The sequence below is a fragment of the Pipistrellus kuhlii genome, unplaced genomic scaffold (assembly GCF_014108245.1).
Source record: "Pipistrellus kuhlii isolate mPipKuh1 unplaced genomic scaffold, mPipKuh1.p scaffold_m20_p_2, whole genome shotgun sequence".
Lineage (NCBI taxonomy): Eukaryota > Metazoa > Chordata > Mammalia > Chiroptera > Vespertilionidae > Pipistrellus > Pipistrellus kuhlii.
In genome coordinates this window covers 172,317,490-172,342,224 of record NW_023425515.1, presented here as the reverse complement: position 1 = coordinate 172,342,224, position 24,735 = coordinate 172,317,490, and the positions used below count along the sequence as shown (strand labels likewise).

The 24,735-nt window shown below is 48.7% G+C and overlaps 1 protein-coding gene and 1 long non-coding RNA gene across 2 annotated transcripts; one reads left to right on the top strand and one right to left on the bottom strand.

Moving 5' to 3' along the window:
• The first annotated feature begins 4,213 nt into the window (after positions 1-4,213).
• Positions 4,214-15,250, top strand: UTP11 (UTP11 small subunit processome component). Its single transcript, XM_036445516.2, has 8 exons — positions 4,214-4,375; positions 8,701-8,762; positions 10,432-10,534; positions 10,919-11,032; positions 11,546-11,639; positions 11,736-11,866; positions 14,185-14,295; positions 15,009-15,250. Exons 1-8 carry the CDS (start codon positions 4,313-4,315, stop codon positions 15,090-15,092), a joined length of 762 nt encoding a protein of 253 aa, XP_036301409.1. The 5' UTR covers positions 4,214-4,312; the 3' UTR covers positions 15,093-15,250.
• LOC118723306 lies at positions 8,912-9,893 on the bottom strand. The gene is made up of 2 exons (XR_004989217.1): positions 9,808-9,893; positions 8,912-9,607 (listed from the first exon to the last, which is right to left on the bottom strand). It is a non-coding gene; the product is annotated as an uncharacterized LOC118723306 (long non-coding RNA).
• Positions 15,251-24,735: the final 9,485 nt, after the last annotated feature.

Sequence of the window (24,735 nt, the reverse complement as noted above, 5' to 3'; positions counted from 1 at the left end):
TTTTATTTTTTTGATAATTCCTTACGGTAGAAATCATTACATAAGTCCCATGTTTTCCCCAATTGACCCCCTCTAGCCCACCCCCACCACTTATCCCAGGTCCTCTGTCCCTTTCTCCCCTTGTCTGAGCCATGCATATATGCATACAAGGTTCTTGGTTGATTACATCCCACCCACCCACGCACCCACCCACCCACCCACCCTCCTCTGCCTTCCCTCAGAGATTCTGCACTCTGTTCCATACTTCTGGATCCATTCAGTTCATCAGTTCATTTTGTTACTTAGATTCCACATGAAAGTGAGAGCATGTGATACTTGTCTTTCTCTGACTGACTTATTTCGCTTAGCATGATATTCTCCATGTCTCTCCATGCTATTTCAGAAAATAAAACTTAAAAGAAAAAAAAATATATATATTATTTCAGAGAAGGAGAGGGAAAGACAAACATCAACGATGAGAATCATTTATTGGTTGCCTCCTGCACGCCCCCTACTGGGGATTGAGCCGGCAACCCAGGCATGTGCCCTTGACTGGAATTGAACTTGGGAACCTTCAAGCCACTGAGCAAAAATGGCTAGGGTGAAAATGAAAGTTTTTAATACATGGACAAGGGGTATCCACATAGGCATGAAAGTCCCAAAGACAGCGAGGCAGCAATGGGTGTACAAGACCTTTTTGAACACAGGAGAAAAGTAGGGGGAGGGAAGAGGGAATGGCTTATTAGATTTCTGAGTCTTTAAAAAAAAAAATATTTTATTGATTTTTTTACAGAGAGGAAGGGAGAGAGATAGAGAGTTAGAAACATCAATGAGAATCATCCATCAGCTGCCTCCTGCACACCCCCTACTGGGGATGTGCCTGCAACCAAGGTACATGCCCTTGACTGGAATCGAACCTGGGACCTTTCAGTCCACAGGCCGACACTCTATCCACTGAGCCAAACCGATGCCGGCAAGTCTTTTGTTTCTTAATAAACAGCTTAAATATCCCAAAAAGGCAGCTTCAGGGTGAGAAAACTTAGGTTCCCTTCAAGAGCCCATCTGTTACACTCTGCAGCCTCTGTAGTCATTTAATCTCTTCAAGCCTCCATCTCCTTATCTGTTAAGAGCGGCTGCCTTCCTGCCTCACAGCATTCTCGTGAGGATTGGGTGAGAGCACACAGTAGGTATTCAATATTCAATGTTTCATGATCAAGTCATTAAGGTTGTGCTGCCGGACTTGGAGTCTGGAGGCTAGAAAAAGCTAGGAGATTTCTGACTTGGCCCAACCTGAGGAAGGGGAACTGGTGTAGGGCATGGGGCTGTTTATCATTGTTGTTCCTGATGCCTAAACTATAAATGCCCCTCTGGTTCCCTTCTCCATTTCCAGCTCCCCAAGTCGGCTCACATTTCCCCGCCTGCTCTATTTCCGACGACCAGGAGGACGTGCCCTAGAGAGCTCTAGGGATCAGCCACACGGACTCCCTGTTCCTGTTTCTCGTCAGTCTTTCCCCCCTCCCCCCTCTTCAGGGAACAGGTGTGTCTGAGCTGGGACTGGAAGCAGAGCCTGAGTGTGGAACAACTAGCCATGGGTAAGTGAGATCGAGCCTTTCCGCCACTCAGGAGGTCCCCACACACTCGTGCTTATCTTGTGGGGGAAGGGGGCTTGCTCAGGGGCTCACAGCTATTCTCTCACCTTGGAAGAGCTTTGAAAAGGAGGTCTTGGGCGATGACTGACAGGCTGCTCGTGGTTTCCTCTGGGTGCTGAATCATCCTCTGATGCTTGTAACCACAAGCCCTCCTTCCCCCAGAGAGAAAACTTCTTTCCTTCTTTGGGTGTATTGCTCATTCTTACCCGTGGGCTGCCTGGGGTTCCTTCCCCCTTTCAGTGTGCTGAGCTGCCTTCTCCTGGGTATACCCATCTCTCAATGCCTTTTTCAGAGGGAATGGCAGGAGGGACTGGGAATGCCACCTGGTCACTCTGCCTGATGGCTGGGCTTCTTAATCAAGATGAGGCTGGAGCCCTCGCTAGTTTGGCTCAGTGAATATGGCCTGGGGATTGAAAGGTTCCAGGTTTGATTCCGGTCAAGGACATATGCCTGGGTTGTGGGCTTGATCCCCAGTAGGGAGCATGCAAGAGGCAGCCAATCAATGATTCTCTCTCATCATTGATGTTTCTATCTCTCCCTCTCCCTCTTCCTTTCTGAAATCAATAATATATATGTTTTTAAAGATGAGGCTGGAAAGTATGAGGGGCCTTGTCTTTCAATAACAAATGAGATAGAAACTTGTGAATGCATGTAGCACTAATTGGGCAAGGTTCAGACTCAGATGCAGAAAAAAAACTTTTTACGCTGCAGATCTCAGCTACTTTGAGGTTTTTATTTTATTTTATTTTATTTATTTTTTTACAGAGAGGAAGGAAGGGGGACAGAGAGTCAGAAACATCGATCAGCTGCCTCCTGCAAACCCCCCACTGGGGGTGTGCCTGCAACCAAGGCACATGCCCCTGACCGGAATCGAACCCAGGACCCCTCAGTCCAACGCTCTATCCACTGAGCCAAATCGGTCCTGGCTACTTTGAGGTTTTTCATGCCCACTGGTCTATTGGACTCATGCCTCCAAGGACAGAGGAGAGGATTTCCCTAGAGCTCTTCAGCTGGAAGGGTGAGCCCTGTCGTGTGAAATGGGTGCAATTTCAGAACTCACTGAAGGCTAGCTTTACGTGCTGGAAAAGAAATCAAATCCCTCACGAGGGCTCTGCTGTGCCCAACACTCCCTGTCCTTACACTTAGGTTTAGTAATAGTAACAACAATAATAGCTCTACTTGATTGTGAACATAACATTAAAATTTTTTTAAAAAATTGATTTCAGAGAGGAAGGGAGAGGGAAAGAGAGATAGAAACATCAATGATGAGAGAGAATCATTGATCAGCCTGCTACACATCCCCTACTGGGGATGGAGGGCCCCCACCACACATATTGTACATGCTAACCTCCCCCCAAACACTGGACATGTTGGCCATGCACATGCTAGTGGATTCTCTATCCACTGACCCAAACTGGGCTGAACACAGCATTATATTTATTATTTAAATTTCTTTATTGATTAAGGACACATATTTGTCCTTATCCCCCAATTCCCATCCCAAACCCCTCCCCACTCATGCCCTCAACCCCCTGTTGTCTGTGACCTCTGGTTAGGCTTATATGCATGAACACAGCATTTTAAACATATCATTTAATTTAATCCTCACAACCATCCTGTGGGTATAGTATCATTGCCTTAATTTTACAGGTGGGGAGACCAAGGTTGAATGAAGCTAACTTTGTCTTGATTGGCAGCAGTTAGGATCAGAACACACTTCCATGGTTCATGGTCCTAATCATTTACATTGTACTGTCTCTGACACTCATTCTGCCAACCAGCCATTCTCTTGAGAGGATAAGGCTCATAACTTTATTTTATTTTATTTTAATTTAAAAAAATATATTTTATTGATATTGTACAGAGAGGAAGGGAGAGAGATAGAGAGTTAGAAACATCAATGAGAGAGTCATCGATCAGCTGCCTCTTGCACACCCCAGACTGGATATATGCCAGCAACCAAGGTACATGGCCTTGACTGGAATCGAACCCGGGACCTTTCTGTCCCCAAGCCGATGCTCTATCCATTGAGCCAAACCGGTTTCAGCCAAGGCTCATAACTTTAAAACTATTGCTATAGTATGACTCCTCCATTCAACTGTGAGCTCCTTGATCGCCCTCTGAGGCAAGCAGTGCATGCTAGTATTATTGTTTTATGGATGAGAAAAATGATGCTCAGTAAAGCCAAGTGACTTGTCAACAGTCACAAAGCAGAGTCAGACATGATTTTAGAGTCTGTTGTCTCTCTATGGAGTGTTCTTTCCCAGTACACTGTAAAATTCACAGCTCCTGGCTTTAAATGCACCGGGTGATACAGCCGCAGGTGACTGCGCATGCGCAAACTCCAGGCCCTGCTCGGCCAAGGGCAGTGCCAGACACGTGTTCCCAGGTGCCAACGCGGAGCCGAGCGCGAAGGCGAGGTACACGTGGACATGCTCTGGCGAATAGGAACTGCCTCTGGTCACGTCACGAGACTAGACTACATTTCCCAGAAGCAGCCTGTGGTGGACGCCTTTGCTAAAGGACGTACTTCCGGAAAAGTAGGCGCCGCATAGGCTGTGGAGAGGGAGTGGGCGGTCCTAAACCGCCTCGGGTAGGCCCGTTTCCTGTCGGTTCAGTGGACCCGGAGACGGAGGTGGTGCGGTGCCGGCGTTGCCTACTGAGCTTTCCCAGGCGTGAGCAGAATGTCGGCGGCTTTTCGGAAAGCAGCTAAGTCCCGACAGCGGGAGCACCGAGAGCGAAGCCAGGTAAGACCGCACAGGACCCACGAGCGCCGGCTCTGGTCCCATGTGCTTCTCCCGCCCCAACCCCCTCTTTGCTCGCGGGGTCGGGTCCGTACGCAGACACTGCGTGTAAATAAATGCAAATACATGGTAATGACGCCGGCGTGGCTGGGGCGGGGCCTCTTGGCTTCGCTGGACGGGGCCTGACGTTCTTTTTTGAGGAGAGCACTGGGATAATCAAAGCTATCTTGCAAGTTTTAAATGAGATAATTAATCGAGGTACTTACTGTGTGTGCAAAGGGCTTGACCTCTGCGGAACTTGAAGTCAAAGCTCACACAGCCTGTAAGTGCCCGGCAGGAACTGGCACCCTAATCGAAAGGTGCTCAGCTCTGCTCCCTGCGTAGAGGGGCTCTGACCGAAGATAACCGACCAAAGTTATGAATGTAGTGTCATCACCGTGGGCTTTTTGTTTATGTCTCACCCTGTAATGTTGGTGTTTCCCACTCCCATTATACAAATGAGGAAACTGAGGCCCTGAAAGCTAAACTGACATGCCCAGGTTCCTGTCCCCAGCGCTTCCTATTCTGCAATCCCCAAGCCTTGTGCGCCGCTCTGCTGGGGACGGCCCCGCACTCCGTGCATACGGGCGGGCGCGGAGCTGGCGAGCCTGGGCTCCCTGCGGGGCAAGGTGCTGCTCATTGAGAGCCATGGCCTCACCCAGATGAGCTGCAGGTGCCTCGGGCCGCGGGGCTTGGTCGTGCTGGGCTTCCCATGCTACCAGTTCCTGCATCAGGAGAACGCCTAGAACAGGGGTCTTCAAACTTCTCTCATGAGAATCACCTGGTGGAGTTGTTAAAACACAGATTCCTGGATCCCAACTATAAGAAGTGCTATCAGGAATGTGTTTTAACACCTCCACCAGGTGATTCTCATAATGAGAGAAGTTTGAAGACCTCTGGCCTCGAATGAAGAGATCCTGAATTTCCTCAAGTATGTCAGGCCTGATGGCAGGTTCGAACCCAACTTCACACTCTTCGAGAAGTGCGAGGTGAACGCAGTGCAGGTGTACCCCTCTTTGCCTGCGCGAGGCTCTGCCCACACCCAGTGACAACCCCAAGTTCATCACCTGATCTCCCACGTGCCGCTACAACTTGGCCTGGAACTTGGAGAAGTTCCTTGTGGGCCCGGACGGCATGCCTTTGTGCAGGTACAACCGCTGCTTTCCCACCATTGACATCGAGCCCGAGGCCTAAGGCGCCTCTACTCACCCGCCGAGCCCTCTGGGGGATTTATCCATGAAGGTGTTGCCTCTAAACCTACGTGGAGAAATGCCTGATGTCCAGCTAAATCCCCCAGATGGGCTCTGGTCCTGTCCACCCCAGCCTCTCCCCTCCCACACCATATTGCTTTTCACAATAAACTGTCCGGTGTCAGCGGGGGGGAAAATTAATAAAGTGATGTGCCCAGTCACAAACACCAAATTCAGGCTGAATAAACATTTGTAGGACTTCTCTGGAGGGTGTGTGTGTTGTGGGGTAGGTTGAGTAGAAAATCGATGAATGTTTGCAGAATTAATTTATTCCACTTTTACGCCTGCAGGACCAATTGTGGGAATCCCATAATCCAAGTCAGAAAGGCCCTTAGAGATATCTGGGCTAGCTTCATTTTACAGATGAGAAAAGAGGGAGATGGACGTGCCTAAAGTTATGAGGCCAGCTGATGGAATGGAACTAAGAGCGCTTAACCACAGTTCAGTCTTCCCGCTTAATCGCATTTCTCAGACATTTATTGTTTACTTGGTGTGTGCTCCGTGGTATGCTGGGAGCAATAGTGTAATTTGCCACCTTGTTTGGGCCTGTGTGTAGATCTAGCTAAAAGTAATAATAGCTAGAAGTGCTTACTGTGTGCCGGAGCCAGACAAAGTGCAAAATGCTGTCCTCTCATTACCTCGTTTACGTAACTCCCAGCAGTGTGTGGAAGTGGTTCTATTGTGTTTTCACATTTGCAGCTGAAGATACTAAGGTTAGAGAGTAAGTAATTTGCCCAAAGACATACAGCTGCAGTTGGCAAGTGGCAAAGTAATCAGACCAAGTGTTTTGAATCCAGAGGCTACTAAAAGTTGAAGAAAGAGGCAGTTTTATAAGAGGTGGACATAAAAAATGCCAGTTGAGGAATTTGAGTGGGAAGAGTAGAGATGATGAGAGAAAGCATCACGATGAAACTTGTTGGACTTGAAAGGCAATGATAGTAGCTGTCACTTCTTTAGCACTGACTGTATGTTAGGTACAGCCCAACATGCTGTACAAGGATTATCTGATAATCCTACAGCGTCCCTATTCGGGGGATGTGGTCCTCATTTTACGAATGAGTAATCTGATGCTTAGAGAGATTGAGTAGTGTGTCTAGAGTCATAGTTGTAAGTAGTTGGTTTAGATTAGCAGAGGAGACAGGGCTTTCAAGGCAGATGATGAATAAGACAAGGCCATGTCTGAATAGGAGTAGAGAGTCTTTGTGGGAGAGGTGTGGAGAAGGCCAGCTGTCAAGGTTGGTAAACACATTGACAAGAGCAGTTCCTATTTGGGTCAAGTTTGGACTTTATCCTATTGATTCTTCATGGAGGCAGTGGGGAGCTATTGAAGATATTCTGTATGGATGGGGGGGTGTAATTATCTGAACTATCTCAAATGCAGTGCCAGAATTTTTTCTATAATGCCGATATACATTCAAGTGACATGGAGCTTTCAAGATTTCTGCCTCATGATGTTGCCCATTTGACCCTTGAGTTTTCTTTCTCTACTCTCTGTCAGTCTTCTTATTTATTTATTTTTAAAAAATATACTTTATTGATTTTTTACAGAGAGAAGGGAGAGAGATAGAGAGTTAGAAACATCAATGAGAGAGAAACATCGATCAGCTGCCTCCTGCACACCCTCTCCCGGGGATGTGCCTGCAACCAAGTTACATGCCCTTGACTGGAATCGAACCAGCTGATGCTCTATCCACTGAGCCAAACCGGTTTTGACTCTGTCAGTCTTCTTTATATGCTGTCAGTAAAATGAAAATTATTCAGAGAGGTTTTGGGTATTATTTTTAAATATTGAATTTTTTATTGTATCACTTCAAAGATAATAGGTGAGAAAGGTGACTACTAAAAATTAATATACAGTTTAAACATTGGAGAAGTATATGCGGTTCCTCAAAAGTTGAGATAAGGGAGCATTTGATGTCTTGCTTCCTTGTATATGTCATCAGTTTAGCTCAAATAAGCTCATAAAAATTCTCTTTAAAAAAAAAAAAAGAGTTAAGATTGTTTAGAGCAGAAAAGGATGCAGTCCAGTGGGGAGAGGAAGAGTACAGACTGTGGCCCAGAAAGGATGGATTCTAATTCTAGCTTTGCCACTTACTAGTTCTGTTCTTCTGCAAATTATTCTCTAAACCTTCCTCCCCTTTGGAATACTGGAATAGCCATTTCTTTGTTTTACCTATTTTCCACGATAATTGTGGGGATTAAATGTGCTCATACTTGCTGAGCATAGCAGATTGCTCTGTAACAGAGTAAGTACCTAATAAGTGTGGCCGGTTAGAATACTCTATGCAGAAGCATCTAGTTGAGACCCTGATTATATTAAATGCTCAACAAATGGTAGCTTGTAGAAAGATAATGGGAAGATATAATCCTTGTACCTTTTGTGCTGTCCAAGTTCTGTGTCACAGGAAGTATATTCTGTCATGCTTGGTTTTCCCTCATACTTTGTATCGAAGGTATAATAATAACAGTAAACATGTGCTGGGCACCTGTCATGTGCCAAGCCATGTGCTGACACCACCACTTCCAGAGGCTTATGGAATTCTTATGATAACCACGAGAAATAGATACTGTTATTTTCATTTTATAGTTGGGAAACAGCAGCTCAGAGAAGTTAAGTGATTTGCCCAAGGTCACAGATTGTTAAGAGGTAAAGCTTGGATTTGAATCCAATTCTCCAGTCTCTAAATTTAGCTCTCCTACCACAGTTGCCTGTTACTATATTTTCCCTTCATAGTATTTTTTAAGCCCTTGGATTAAGTCTGTAGTAATTTTAGTACAACTGGCAACTGCTTGCTTAGTGCCGAGTCATTGTTGCCTTGCTCTGTCCTTAATAGGCCAGGACGCCTACTACGGCGGTGCTTGTGACCTCTCTGGCGCCTGCACAGCTCCCCTCATCCTGAGGCAGAGCCCAGTCGGGGGAGGGGAGGGAAGAGGGTAGCAGGTTGGCTCCAAGGACATGGATTGACTGGGCACCCCAGAGATGCTGGTTCCCATCATGTTGTGAGGAAACGTAACCCTTTTTCTTCTTTTGTTTCCTAGCCTGGATTCCGAAAACATCTGGGCCTGCTGGAGAAAAAGAAAGATTACAAACTCCGTGCAAAGTGAGTTCCGTCTTTCTGGCAGAGGTGCTGCCAAGAAAGCTTCCAGCCTCCCTGGGCTGCAGTTGAATTGCCTGAGTGTCCAACGGGATAATTTCCTGCCATTGATAAAGTGGCCCAAGCTCTGGCAGCCTGTCAGAGACTTGTCTGTGACCCTAAACTTCTGTCTTTGTTTAGCAGAGCGTTATTTATTTAACTGTAGTGGCATTGTGAGTTTTTTTTTTTTAAATTTTTTATTGTGTTGCTCCAGATCATTTTCTCATAGTGGCTTTGATTTGCCCTTGCCTTGGTGTTTGAGCCAAAAGCTGAGTCTTTTCTCATTCCCTTTTCTTGAAGTGCAAGATAAAATCTAAAATTCCAGTTGCCGAGCCTCTTACATCACCGTGTGTGTGGTGCGGGATGAAGAGGTGTGAAAGATGGGGTCATGAGCCTGAGCGTGGGTGATAATGAACTCTGAAAACGTTTTACAAAACAATTATCCCCATTCTTCTTCTTCGTTTGCACTTTACTTGCAGAATACTTTATGATTACTTGTTCGCTGAAGTCTTTTTTATGCTCCTGGCACAGACAGAGGGTGATGGGTTGCTCTGGGTCTCCGAGTGTTTAAGGCCAATAATAATAACTGAGGGCTGCTACCGGGCAGGCAGTGCTCCAGGGGAGTTACGACTTTGACACTCATTCCTCCCAACAGCCTTCTGGGATATTACTGTTAGCGTATCATTTACAGATTCAGTGGGGACACTGAGTGGTTAACTAACTTACCCAAGATTACTCAGCCAGAAGTGATGGAGTCACAGTTTGAACCCGGGGTGTCTGGCTCCAGAATCCATGATTCTGGTTACTTTGCTCTAATGCACATGTGTCAAACACAAGGCCCGCGGGCCAAATCCATCCCGCCAGGCCTTGCAATGTGGCCCGCACCGCGCTGTCATCACTGCACTCCGCTGCGTTTCCATCACAATGACAGTTTATGACTGTTCAGTAAACCATTCGGCCCGCGATTTAGGCTGGATTTTAGATTTTGGCCCCTTCTCTGATTGAGTTCGACACCCCTACTCTAATGCATTGTGTAATTTCCGCATCTTATTTTGGTCACTTGGTGCCCAAAGCTTGAATCAGAACCCAGTTTTATTTATTTAAAAAAAAAATATATATTTTATTGATTTTTTACAGAGAGGAAGAGAGAGAGATAGAGAGCTAGAAATGTCGATGAGAGAGAAACATCCACCAGCTGCCTCTTGCACACTCCCTACCGGGGATATGCCCGCAACCAAGATACATGCCCTTGACCGGAATCGAACCAGGGACCCTTCAGTCCGCAGACCGACGCTCTACCACTGAGCCAAACCGGTTTCGGCCAGAACCCAGTTTTAATTTGTGCTTTGTTTGGTCTCTCCTTGTAATGATATAAATGGCACTAAAAACATACGTGAGGTAGGACAGTTCATTTTAGGTAAGATCGGACAGGAGAGGACCTGCAGAGACAGGAGCTCAACATCAGTGACAGTGGCGTGTGGATCAAATGTAGTCATTGCTTTGGCCTTGTTTTCTTTTTCTTTGGTTTTTTGAGTTTCATTTTGTGTGAACGTTAGCTGCTTGTAAAGTTTGCTTGTGTTATTGTTTTTTTTTTCTTTTCTTTTTTGGTATGAACCTTGTTTAACCTCCTTTTCAGTGACTATCGGAAAAAGCAAGAATACCTCAGAGCTCTTCGAAAGAAAGCTCTGGAGAAAAATCCAGATGAATTCTACTATAAAATGACTCGAGTTAAACTCCAGGTGGGTGACTAATGGATCAGTTAGTGTTCTGAGCTCCGACTCAATAAGGAAGTAAGGTTGGAGGAGGAGGTGGAGAGAAGGAATCTTGGCCTTTAGCCTCTGTTAGTTGTCCAGGTGCTGTTGTTGGCCAGTATCCAGGGCAAAACTGCCCCTTCATGAGCAGCAAGCATTTCTGCCCCTGGTTCTGAGTTCTCTTCTGCCTGGAGCCGTTAGAAGAGCGGATGACTGGATGTGCTAAACTCACCGGGCACCTCGAGGGCCTGGTGCATGGAATTGCTGTTGCGTAAAGCTTTAGGTTGTCTTTGTTCCAACCATGAACTATGTCAGCAACTTAGAAATGATTTTAATCTAATGGGGACTGTGTCTTTGAAATTTGGATTTTAGGATGGCGTTCATGTTATCCCGGAGACTAAAGAGGAAGTAACTCCAGAACAGCTGAAACTGATGAGAACTCAGGATGTCAAGTATATAGAAATGAAAAGGGTTGCGGAAGCTAAGGTAACAACCGAAAATCCTTTGTTCCGATGTGTTTTTGTTGGTTAAGAAAAATAGAAATCCCTCAACCAAAATGTTATGTTGATTGTTTCTGGCATTTACAATCTCGAAGTATGCTTAATTAATTGTGAAAGTGATTTAGAAGCATGGTAGAGTGGAAAGGGCTTAATGTAGGGAATGAGATAGACTCAGTTTGAATTCTGGCTCTACTACTTGGCCCCAAGATTATGGACAAATTTACCTCTATGAAGCTCTTTCCTCATTTCTATCTCATAGGTTTGTTGTAAGGATTAAGTGAGTTTTGGATTATGCCAAGCCTGACATGTGGTTGGTGCTTGATAAATTTTAGTGGTCCTTTCCTTTAAAAGAATGAAGCAGTTTTTTTTTATTTTTCTTTTTTCTTTTTTATTTTTGCTGGTTGGTGATAATGATGTGAAATGGTTTAAACTTTTGCAAATTCCTTTCTGATACCCTGTAAGAGCCCAATGTAAAATGAGACCATATTCTGTATTCTAGAAAATTGAAAGACTGAAATCAGAGCTCCATCTGCTGGATTTCCAGGGGAAGCAACAGAATAAGCATGTGTTCTTTTTCGACACTAAAAAGGAAGGTATGAAATGTTTGAAGGTTCCTGGGACAGTCTAGCATTTTTTTCTGTGTTGTTTGGTGTTAGAGACAGTGTTTTAAGGATTATCTTGACTTTTAGTTGAACAGTTTGATATTGCAACTCACCTGCGAACTGCTCCGGAGTTAGTGGACAGAGTCTTTAATAGACCCACCATCGAGACCTTGCAGAAGGAGAAAGTGAAAGGAATTACTCATCAGACTCGACTTAAGGTAATTTACTCCATTTTTCTTTGGGTTTGAATTAGGGGGAATCTAGATTCCCTTTTTTTTTGTCACCAAATTTAAAATAATTATTTGTGGAAAACACATCAAGTTCCCTTAGAGAAGTGGAAGGAGGGTTTGATGATGGGGATGGGAGTGGAGGAGAGTTCCTAGGTTTCTCAGAATGGAGGATGGGTAGCCTAGTGGTCAGGAGCATAGGTGTTGGCCTTTTGACCTTCATTTGAATTCTAGCTCTGACTCTGGGCTTTGTGCTTTTAAGGCTTGTAACAGGTTCCAACAGTTTTAAAATGCAGAGAAAGGAGAGGGCATTGAAGATGAAGGGGTCTGATATTGAACCTTTAGCAGCGAATTACATGTATCAAAAAGTCTTCCATATTATGCATTTGTACCAAAATTTTGTATTGATTCTTCCTTATGGTGCTTTCCATCACCGTAACTGGGTTTGCGCAGAAGACATGCTTTTCTCAAAGCCTTCTGGAGTTGAACTCTCACTTCTGACTGATTCATTTAGAAAAAGAAAAAAAATGCTGTCAATGTGTTTCAGTCAGACAGCTGTTCTGTTTTGATTTGAATCATTTATTCTGCATCAGCTTTGCTTCCAATGTTTAATTTCACAGCAGTTTCTCTAGCTCAGAGGCAGCTAATCTTGCCTTAGTAATATAAATACCCCTAATTAGTTTGACTATATTGGGTAATCCCATAAATTTGACAGTCGGTGCAATAAAGTGAAAACAAAAGCTGTCTGAAGCCACTGCTGTGAGACTACGCTAGAATCAGGCAATTGTTTAAGTCTGAGGCCCAGCAATATTCCCCTCCATGCAGATAACACTTCCAGCTGAGGAGCCGTCTGACTAGTGTTCTCGCAATGACCCTGTTTGCCAATTAGTTGTATTTTCAATTAGCTGTGTCACTGATGCTTTTCCAGTATTGTGGAGTCCCTAAGGAGACGAGAGTTCCACATTCCTGTGTAGAAGAGTTCACTAGCATAACTTTTGAGAAATTGGGAAGGTTTGGATCTCACCATTTTTGTGTAGCCGTGTTTCTTTTGATGGTTGTGTTTGAAGGAAAATTATTTTTATTAAGAGACTGCTGTGAGTGGATTGCAAAGGGACGCTCATTCTAAATTGGAAGGGGTGGGCAGTGCAGTCTGAACACCCTCTTCCCACTGACATTTTGAGCAAATAGGTATCTACGTGTATACACATTTAGGTCATTTCGTTCTGCCTTTCTTATCCTGCCTGCTGTGGCTCCGTTGGTTGAGTGTCATCCTATGCAGCAGAAGGCTGCCGGCTCCGTCCCCAGTCAGGGCCCATTCCTGGGTTGTGGGCTTGATCCCCACTGGGGGTCGTGCAGGAGGCAGCTGATCAGTGTTTCTTTCTCACATTGATGTTTCTCTTCCTTCTCTCTCTCTGAAATAAGTAAAAACATTTTAAAAAATTTAAGAAAAATTAAAAGTTCTACCTTTCTCAACGGAGGTTCCATGAGAGAAGAGCCCTACAAATTTGTACACACATTTATTTCAAGAAATAGCCCAAAGCTGCCCTCAGTTTCTTAGAGGTTTACAGTTCCCCCAGACTGAAGAATGCTGGTGTTGGAGGCATCAGCCGCAGTGGGAATTCTCAGGTCTGCCTCCGCTGACAAACGCCTGCTCTCCGAGCTGCGGTTCTCCGGCACCAGTACACTGCCTGGTGCCCTTCTCTTTCCCTGCTCACTGTGTGAGACTTTCCAGTTCTGGCTCATTCTGCATCACCTTAGTAACCGGACACTCACATGAAGGTTGAAGCAGCTGTGTAGTAGTGGAGAGATTCCTGAGGACCGTGACTGGGACAGTCCTGACTGCTCCAGGTGAGCCACGTGTCCTGGGCAAGTCTCCAAGGTTATGGAAGTTCAGCTCAGGATGTGATGTTCCGCCCTAATGGGTTTGGCCTTCGGACTGAAGGGTCCCAGGTTCGATTCCGGTCAAGGGCATGTACCTTGGTTGCAGGCACATACTCAGTAGGGTGTGTGCAGGAGGCAGCTGATTGATGTTTCTCTCTCATCGATGTTTCTAACTCTCTATGCCTCTCCCTTCCTCTTGTAAAAAAAATCAATAAAATATATTTATAAAAAAGATGTGATGTTCCTAAAATGGACAACTTCATAGTACCCTTACTCGTTAGTAACACGCAGTGGCATTTATTCTGGTGTAAGAAGAGAGTTGGTAAAACCATTTACACATTGGGGCTTACGTGGATTAAGAAACAGTTTCTTATTTATTTTTTGTCCTGCTAAGTGTTTTATTGAACATGTGTGTGTTTCCTCTGCAGCGGATGGCTAAAGAAAGGCAAAAGCAGTATAACTTCCTGACACAGCGGATTGAACGCGAGAGGAAATTGTTCATTATTGCACAGAAAATTCAAACACGCAAAGATCTTCTGGTGAGGAGAGAGCCTTAGGCCTCCCCCCCACCCCCCCTTATGAGGGTCTTAACTGAGGCTGCATTTCAGCTGTGTGTAAATCAAACCCAGCGGAAATGTCTGCCCCTCAGGGGCAGCGGTTTGAGCCAGTGTCTGCTCCTCTGACAGTGTTGAAATGTGCCTTGATTAAGAAGGTAATAAGAGGCTTATTAGTCAGTGCTCTGGAACAGCAAAGGGTAGGATCGGGTAGCATGTGAACTTTATAGCTTATGAGCAGCTACCTTTAACATTTAAACAGGTTAACAAAACAGTGCGTGCTTCTCATTGGTGTTTAAAAATAGGCAACATTGTGTAGATAAATAACAGAGCTGAGGGATATAAGATGCCCCTTTCATATTATGATTCCTCTAAATGTCAAATTCTTCAGCTTTGCAGATCATTGAGTTGTGTCTTTCTCTCAGTTGGGGTTTGTGAAGGAAGAAGCCCTATACCCCCCCAAAAAATGATTTGAGTACCTTCCCAGTTTTCCCAAGAATCTCTGCACGCTAGTACCCGAGTTAGGTGCCCAGCAGGGAAGTTGATTCGTGCCTACTGGGGTTGCCTTAGGGTGGGGCTCGTCTCTCCTGCACGCTGACAAGGGCAGAATGAGGGGTTTCCTAACAGGTAGTTATGAACCTTCCTGTTTTACAAAAGCCTCTCCTGCTGTGTACTGGTAACCTTTTACTCTTTTACAGGATAAAACTCGGAAGGTGAAGGTGAAGAAAGAAACGGTGAACTCCCCTGCTATTTACAAATTTCAGAGTCGCCGGAAACGTTGACGTGTTATAGATAAGCCTCGTCATTCCAAATGGAAAAGATGTCCTATGTCCTTTCCCCCAGTAACTTCACATTCCATTCCTATAAATGAGATGGTGTTCCTGTTTGTAATTATAATTTATTGCAGATCTGACATTTGATATAAACAGCATCAATGCTCCTTTTCCTTCTTACGGTTTTGGGTTGTGAAATTAGTCTTATTTTTATATAATGACTTTCTTCAAGTTAGGAAAGTTATATATCTCTGTGCCTTGCCAGCACAGCCAAGGGTACGGCGAGCCTGAGCGGGGGTGACGAAAGATGGAGAAATGATGGACAAAGAGAAAAAGCTGGGTCTAGGTGGATCTTCTGTGCCTGGCTGAGGCCACATAACAGATCCAGACTGCAAAGAGCTGAGGCTTTATTTATAATCAGGGACAAACAAGGTAATCTACAATGTTGTTGTTTCACTGCTGCCCCTCCCACAGCCCACTAGATACCCAGGAAAGATCTAGGGAGCAGTTACAAGATCGAGCTTAATGATGCTTAGAGGACTGTGCCCTCCAAGCTGGGACTTGTTTACGACTTTGCCAGCAGGTCAGTCCGAGGCTTAACCCTATAACCGTTTCCTATGTATCTCATTATAGCAAGTTTGGGAAATAAATGAGTTCATTCTAATCCTAATACTTATTCAAGAACAATAAGTAACTGCTGCATACTTAAAGTGCTGGAGCTCGGACAGCGGTGGAGGGGAACAGTGTGAACATTCTGCCTTATCACCTCCATTTTGTGGAGGTGTACACTAGATTTTTTTTGTAATTTTAGTTTTTTCACTTAAATCATCTGCTCTTACCCATTTGTTACATCACTAAATTTTAAAACAGCAATGCAATATATACTCACAGAAAAAATTAAATCTTATTTTTACTGTTTACATAATGTTTTACCCAGAGGATAGACTGATTTTTACTCTCTGTTCATTCTGCATTTATTGGGTGTATGGCTTTATTAGTTAGCCAAGGAGAAGTTTTTTCTTACAGCTGCAGAAAGCAACCCTTGGAACTAGGAACCCATAGGGCCACCTCTTCTCTATTGAAGCTCAAATCAGTACAGACCCTGCTCTCCGTTCCTGTCCTCTGTGCTCCTGGCCAACTCACGAGTCTGAGGCTGTATATGGCTTGGAACAGCCCTGAAGCAATGTGGAGAAATGGACCCTAGGTTGTGTGGTAGCTTCCTTCTCTTACCAGAGTCCCACCCTGCCCATATAGGGACGGTGGGCCCAAGCCCTTAGGGCAGAACTGAGCATGCTCAGAGGAAATGTGGAAAGAACAGGATTCTGGGAGGCTTGCTTACAACTCGTTCCCTTGAGGGGGAACAGCTATGCGTGAATTTTAAGGATCAGAAAAAAAAAGTCGTCAAAAGTTAGGCTCCATAACTGCTGGTTCCCGTACAAAGCCTGAAAGGAAGCCTCATGCATTCCCAGTGGGGCTGAGATCTGGGGGCCCCTGGGACATAGGAAGAAGGGCTGGGGCATTTGAAGCTTTTGCCTTTAGGAAGTGCTTCCCAGCCTTAGAGTGAACTCCTGTCTGGTGAGCTAAGCAAATGTTGATAGACTTATGACAGAGAGACTGGAATCCTGGCCAGGGAAGGAGCTCGCTGCATAGGTGTTGGACAGAGGAGTGAGCAGATAAATTAGCAATCTGTTCCTGCCTCTGCTGGTCAGGAGGGTGAGGATGGCAGGGCGTTTACCGTAAATGCCTTCTCCTTAAGTGCCTGCCCACACCGAGGCACATGCCCCTCACAGGCTCTCGCGTTAACAAATGGCACCAGGCGCAGACTGCTCAGGCCTCATGAACTGGTCATGCACGGAGTACCCTCTGGCACAGGAACTGGCCACTGGGGTTTCACACACGGAGGTTACCCTCACACAAAAGCGCCTACATGATAACGTAGGTACCCAGTGGTGCTCAGAAAGGCATGCGCACAGGCCAGGAGGAGCTGGAAGCCCATCCTCCTGGACTAGCATACATTCCGGGCTGGAAGTAACCAGAATCGTAGGGGACAGAGTGAAGTGTCTGGAGTTGCTGTCATGGAGGGCTGTCTCAGGCTCAAGGATTCTAAAGGAAGAGATTGGCTGTCCTTTGTCACAAACCCAAGACACAGGCTCCAGCCTCCAGGAGGCTGGCGTCCCGATGGGTTTGGTCTTGAGTGAGACCCTGGGCCCCTGGCGCATTGCTTGGTTCCTTAGGACCCACCCCTCCAGGCCCGAGGCTGGTTTGGGCTCTTGGCCTGCTGCTCTGGCTGTGTGTGCCAGGGGGAATGTGGGCAGCCTACAGAGGTGGGGAGCATTTCTGTGAGTCAGAACTTGTGAGGTTCAGGTCTCTTGTGCAACCCTGGTCTCCAAAGCAGCAACTACCTGGACCACATGGAACCTCCCTCCTCCCCCAGGCTCCCAGCACACACTCGGTCCGTGGCCACCGCTCAGGGCCCTTCTGACCAAAGTAGGAGAGTGTCCAGCCCTCGCTTTACCGAGTCAAGTCTGGCTGGGGAACCGATGCCTGGTGACAGGGTGGGAAATGGCCCAGCAGGTGGAGCTGCTGCCCCTTCTCAGGTTCGTTCTCCTGGCGCTGGCGTCGGGCCAACTCGGCTCACCGCTTCATGGGCAGCATCCTGGACTCCATAGGCGCTCAGTGTGTATGTGTTTGTTGCATTTAATGCCAGAGGAGAGCTCTTACCAAAAAGGTTTTCTCCCGCCCCTGCTCCCCAGCTAGCGCTTCGTGTGGCACCGAGGCAGGGACTGGGCCGGGAAGGGTTGTCTCCTTTTCTAATGAGGTCCTCAGAGGAAATGTCTTTGGACCCCAGGTTGTCCCGAGGGTGGTTCCCCCAAACCTGGCGGGGTCTCCGCACGCCGTGTTGCGTGTTTGTTTCGAGCTGGCTGTGGGGCAGGGAGCAGTGAGCTGCACGCCCTCCAGCAGGGGAGGCAGCCAGCAGACACAGACGCGCTGCCGACCTGTGGGGGCCGGCCAGGCCAGGGCCTGCTGGGACTTGAAAGAGTGAGGCAAGTGGGTGTAGGGTGCTGGCCTCCCTTCCTCAAGCTTTCTCAGGGCGTCAGTTCACAGAGCCCTGTGCCAGGGTGTCAGGGGAGGGCAGGCCAGCGCGTGGGTGGGAGTCCTGGCCCACAGCCCCAGGTGAGTGGAGGGGTTGGGGGCGGACTCGAAATGCCGTCTTGGGGCTCGGGGCTGAGCCGGCAGGTTTCTTGGGCTTGTGCAGCTGCCTCTGGGGGTCAGAGGGTGCACTCTCTCCCACGGGTCACGGGGCCTCCCTGCTGGCTGGCCTCCCACCCAGCAACTTGGATCTGTCTCAGCAGAAAGTGCCGGCATGGATCAGAGAGAAATTAGGAAACTCCAGGGGGTGGGCAGAGCTTCCCCAGCCCACCCCTTAGGAGGCTGAGGGGACAGCCCGGGTCATGCCTCTTTCCCAGAGGGCTCTGTCAAAGGAAGGATGCCACCCCTGCTTCAGACTCCCAGTGAGCCCTCTCCTGCGCCTTATTCCCGGGCCCACTCTCTTTCCCTGCATGTCTCCTAACCCTAGTTTGTGCCTAGTTCTCCCATGCTTCGCTGGAGGGCTTGAGGAATGGCCGTGGCCATCTCCCCTCTGGTGGGAGGGAGCAGACTGCGTGGAGCGAGGGCAGCAGAGCAGCCCTGGACTGCTTTGGGGGTGGCAGGAGGGCTGGTCCAGAACAGAGCCACAGCCGTGGCTGTTTCTAGACGAGGAGCGGATCTGGGGCCTGTGTTTGGGGTGGAAGAGAGGGCGGAGGAAGCCTTTCCCTTCCCTCCTGCCGTCTGTCACCTGACCGCCATGCTCGGATCCCAAGTGCTAATGAAATGGTGGTGCCCCGAGGCACCTGAGCAGCACCCCCTGCTCTGAACCCGCCTGACTCATTTACTGCTTTCTCCGAGTTACCCCAAAGGCTCTGAGGTGGCAAATGTGGGGGGTTGGTTTCAGGTTTCATGTTTTCACATTACTGGGTGGAAAAAAAACACCTTTCCAAACCAAAAAAACAGCTTCTGCAGCAGAAACAGCGTGTCCCGAGAGCACTGAAAATTTCCCCATCCTCTCTCCCCGGCTCTGCGGCCGGCAGGACAGACCCGCGCCCGCCGAGGGGCTAAGCGGAGGGGGTTGGAGCCGGGCTGAGCAGCATGTCCGGGACAGCCCCTTTGGAGGTGGCAGCACTTGCCTTCCTGCTTAAAGGCGGGGCAGGGCCTGTGCAGGTCCCTCGCGCTGCAGCCTGTGGTCTCTGGCGGCCAGCAGTGGATTGCCCGGGTCCTAGGCCCGTCAGCTCAGGATGAGCAGGGGCTAGGGAAGGAGCCAATTTGATCCCAGGAGGTCGGGAACTAGGGCCCCTGAGGGCTCTTTAGGTGGAGTGGTAGGGAGGCGGGAAGATGCAGGGTCCATCTGGCACATGGAGATGGGGGTGCCACCCCCTCCTGTTACTGGCTGGTAGCATTCACAACCACCTCCACTCCCCACAGGGGCAGATGGCCTCCATGGCAGATGGAGACTAGGCCGCCAGTGGCTGGATGAGCTTTCTAGTCTCTGCCTGGCCCCCTGGTTAATAAGACAGTCCAGAGGGCCAGCGACAGGGCCGTGTGTGTGTGTGTGTGTGTGTGTGTGTGTGTGTGTGGCCTTAATGGGCCATTCTGGGGGGGGGGGGGCAGTTAAGAAAGGAATCCCGGATGGAGTCAGTGGATCTTGGGGGCACACCTATGTTTGCTGTGGCAGGTGCTCAGGGCCCTGACACTGCCCTCTTGCCCTGGCTCCTGAAGCCTGTTCTCCAGGGAAGGGGGTCATGCCCAGTGCGAGCTCTGCCCAAGCTGGAGCCAGGTGAGCTGGTGCAGACCCCCTGCCAGGCCCCGGAGCTCAGGCCTGGGCAGCAGCTCCTCCCAGAGGCTCCGCTTATTATGCGCCCGGGCTCCCTGGCTGTGCAGGCAGCAGCGGCCTTCATTAGCGGAGGAGCTGGGGTCTGTTTTGGCTGCCTCATCAGCATCAGTGAACTGCGTCCCTGCGAGATTTGATACAATTTAATTAACCTAATTAAAAGCTCTGATTGCAGAGATGATTGGGGTAGCGCCAGCAGCGACTGCATATTTATAATGAGCTGCAAGGTGTGGGACCGCAGCCAAACGCCACGCATCCTAATGAGCGGGAGCCTGGAGCCAGGGAGCGGGAGAGGGAACGTTTATTTTTGGCAACAATGCCCAGTTCCTCGCTGCCAGGGAGTCAGAGACCCAGGGAGCAGACGTGGACCTGTCCCCGTGCTCTTCTGAGCAAGATGGGAGCAGGAGGAGCGTGTGCTCCCCATGATGCTGGGGCCTTCGGACGTCCACGTGAAGGAACGCACAGCACCCAGGCTGGGCTCTCAGCCTGCAGCGAGGGGCCGGGGCCTGCAATGCACTTTTCCTGCCTCTCCCCCTCCCCGGGAGTCAGGGGCTGCCTTCTGAACTATGAGCCCTGGTGTGAGGAAACCGCCCCCAGGACCACCTTGAGTTTAGGGCTTCCAGGTCCCTGGGCTGTGCCCCTGCCAGGCAAGATCAGAGACTGACAGGATAAAGCTGAAAGGCCAGGTGGAGGTCAGAGAAGGGTCAGGATGTCCAAGAGACTCTCATGAGGCTCCTGGATCTGGAGCCGACCAGAGAGATAGGAGATGAACCTGGGAGCGCGCTCTCTCTCTCTCTCTCTCTCCCCCTCTCTCTCTCCCTCTCTCTCTCTCTCTCCCTGATGACCCTGCCCAGAGGGGCCACCTCCCATGGACTCTCCTCTCCCACTCCCTCGGTCTGGGAAGTCTTGGTTTGTCTGACTAAGCATTTCCGCTCGAAATCTCATCTAATAATAACGAGAGTGAGAGCTGTGGCGGAGATGCTGTGGGTGAAGGGGGCACCGGTGAGAAGGGCACGCTGCCCAGGTGCCGAGGGCCATGAGGCTGGGAGGGAGCTCCAGATCGGCAGGAATGAGGGCTGGGCTCTGGAAGGCACCCGCAGAGGCCTTGGGGGAAGAAGGTGGGAGCAGACCCCCGTGCCTGCTCAGAGCTTGTGTAGGTCATGAGCTCAGTCTTGCTGGCCCAGCCCCTCCCCCCCGCCCCCCAGTGCTCTGAACGCTGCCAGGACAAGATGAGATTTGTCCCCAGCCCACCTTGCAGAGCTGCAGCTGCTTAGCTGCCTTATCAATCTTCTCTGTGGGTTTAATCATCTCTCTGTCATCCTGCTGGGGCAGCCCTCCCCTTGCTGGAGCCCGGCTTTCCTCCAGTCCTCCTCCCCAGACACAGCCACCCTTCCCCACCTGACTTCCCTGGTGGGAGACAGAGGGTGGGCCAGGCTGGCTTTGCCCCAGGTTTAGTCTCAGTGGCGCAGGTGGGGGTGGGGGGTGTCCCCGTTTTTGCCAGGAATAAATAGGGATGAGGGATGGGTAGGAGCGGCACTGGCAAAGAGTCTGTCCTAGCTGGGACCCCAAGATCTTTGCCTCTATTCCAGGCCAGGCGGGATAGGGCCTAGAGATTGGCTATTCCGGTATCGGTGCAGCATCCATTCCTTCCTTCTTCCTCCCTTCTACCAGCTCCTTGGGAACTCTGTCCACCCATGGCCATCCATCCATCCAGCTCTGGCCTCCTTCCCTGGGTGGGTCCTATGGGGCCAGGGGCCCCTGGGCAGAAGCCATGAGCCCACAGCTTTGCATGCATCTTGGGAAAGAGGGTGCCCACGAGTCAATGGAGCCTGTGTTGTGGTCCAGGCTGGGAGCCAGGGTGCAAGGGGCTCCGGGCCCATCCCAGTGCTGACGTGCACGATGACCTTCAGGGCTAGTCTTCGTCCCTCTCTCTTCGCTCCATTTCCTCTCCGGAACGTTGGGGAATGGGCGGGTGGTGGTGGTATGTTCTGGTGTATGTGCCCCGCAGAGGGAACATGAGGAAGTGGGTCCTTCCTCCCGCTGCTCCCGCCCCAGGCACTTGCAGTGCCAGTGGAAAGCTGCTCTCGCCCGTTTCTCAGAAGGGTTCCCTCAGGCCCAGGGACGGCAGGGGCACTGACTCGCCTTGGGCTGGAGGGGACTTGTTCTCTTCCCAAGACAGGGCTGGGCTCTGGAGGACAATGGTGTGTTGATGAGGCTTTGGTCCTGGTCTCACATGGCCTGACGGGGGTGGATGGACTGCACGTGGCTGAGCCGCCTGGGCTGACCTTTGGTCGCTGGCTAGGGAAGAGAGGAAGCCATGAGGCTCTCCTGCCCACTCAGTGCCCTGGGCACCCTGCCACCCCCACCCAGGAACTGCCCTCTGGGCACACACACTCTGCCTTCCCTACCTTCTCTCAGTCCTCCTCTCCCCTCTGCTGTGTGTGCATGTGTGAGCATGTATGTCTGTGTGTTAGAAAAGAGGCACCGCTGAAACCGGTTTGGCTCAGTGGATAGAGCGTCCGGCTGTGGACTGAAAGGTCCCGGGTTCGATTCCGGTCAAGGGCATGTACCTTGGTTGCGGACACATCCCCAGTGGTGGGTGTGCAGGAGGCAGCTGATCGATGTTTCTCTCTCATCGACGTTTCTAACTATCTATCCCTCTCAATTCCTCTCTGTGTAAAATCAATAAAATATATTTAAAAAAAAGAAAGAAAGAAAGGAGGCACCGAGGGTGAAGGGTAGTGAGGTCAGAAGCTCCCTTTACCTGTTCTTTCCAATTAAGGATGAACCCCATTTCTCCCATCGTGGGGACACCACCAGGGCAGGGCCACGGTATATACATGTGTGTCTCTTTGTGTTCATGGGCAGGAGTGCATACATGTAGAGAGCTATGTCTCCTATCCTGCCTTGACCTATGACCCATGTTCTCCTCTGATGGGAGGAGGTAACTTTGATTGTCAGCATCTTCCAGCTTTGACTGGGGCGACCCCCAAATCCTCTCTCCCTGATACGGCCAGAGTGTCACTTTCAAAAGGAAAAAGGAAGACTCTTTTGGGTTGTGTAATTATTGTAATCAGTTGAATTAACTAAAAATTACCATTCAGCGAGGAAGCAAGTTGTGCGTGCCACACACACACACACACACACACACACACGTGTGCGCACACACGATGAGTTACACACAGACAGGTACACAGAAGGCAAGTTAAGACAGAGGGAGACAGGCATATACTCCCAGGCCCACCGATGATTCTTAAAAGGGGTAATTGGTCTTTCCTCCTGTTCTGCACCAAGTTGCTAAGGTGATGGAGCAAAGGGGGTTATCTCAAGAGAATGTTTCCCTGAAGTGCCCTGGGGGTTGAGGCCCAGGGCCTCTGAAATGGGACAAGCTGGTACAAATGACTTGATAGTGGCCTATTGTGTAACATTACACACATTATGTGAAGTTTTTTTTTTTTTTTAAATATATTTTTATTGATTTTTTTTTTTTTTTTAATAGAGAGGAAGAGAGAGGGATAGAGAGTAAGAAACATCAATGAGAGAGAATCATTGATCAGCTGCCTCTTGCACACTCCGCACTGGGAATGTGCCCACAACCAACGTACATGCCCTTGACCGGAATCGAACCTGGGATCTTTTAGTCCGCAGGCCGGTGCTCTATCCACTGAGCCAAACCGGTTTCAGCACATTACGTGAAGACTTTTAATGAGTTCTTTTTTTGGGAGCTCCATACCATTTATTTTTTTGCTAGGACTAGTCACCTATACACCCCCTTGGTGACCCTGGGAGTATGTGGAGGGAAGTTATATTTCCAACCTGGGACTGCAGGGCGGTGGGGTGCTGGCGTGGGGAGGCCTGTGGGTGAGAAGGGAACAGATACCGTGTGCCCTCAGACTTAGTCTCTAGGCGTCTCTCACATTAACAGCTTTGAGTGGTTTGATGGAGGAGTATTTCTATCGGGTCTAGTAATAATTAATGTCGTTTTTAAACATTCGTTTAAAATCTTGCTTGGCGTTGACTTGTATTGACCTAACCTTCAAACACGTGGTATCTACAGAACGTGTGAAGTGCAATTAACAAGTTTTGCTTGAAAAAGTTTGTGTTTGGTTTGGTTTTTGTTGCAAAACTAGGGCTAAGATTAAGAAGATGGCGGATGAAGAGCATATTCGGCACTGCATGCTTTACGAGTTCCAATTAGGAAGAAAAGCAAGTGAGGCTGCAAAAAACATCTGTAGTGCTCTTGGTCAAGATGCAGTTAGCGCCAGAAAATGCCAGCGTTGGTTTGAGAAATTTCGCGAAGGAAATTTTTCGTTAGATGACGAGTGGTCGAGGCTGTGTGTCCAATTTTGATCAAGAAGCTCTTCAAGCTCTTTTGGTGCAAAATCCTCAAATTACCCAACAAGAGCTTGCGACAACTTTAAATTGTTCACAAAAAACAATTTCGAATCAATTGCGTGTACTTGGCAAAGTCCAAAAGTTTGGAAAATGGGTTCCTCATGAGTTGACCGACAACAACCGTAATCAAAGAGTCACAATTTGCAGTTCGCTCCTCTCTCGTCAAAACCGTTTGCCGTTTTTAGAGCAAATTGTTACCGGAGATGAAGAATGGGTGCTGTATGTTAATTTGAAAAGGCGGCCTCAACGGTTGGACAAAAATGAGGCTCCGCAGCCCACGCCAAAACCTGACTTGCATGCGAAAAAAGTGATGTTGTGTGTTTGGTGGAATTT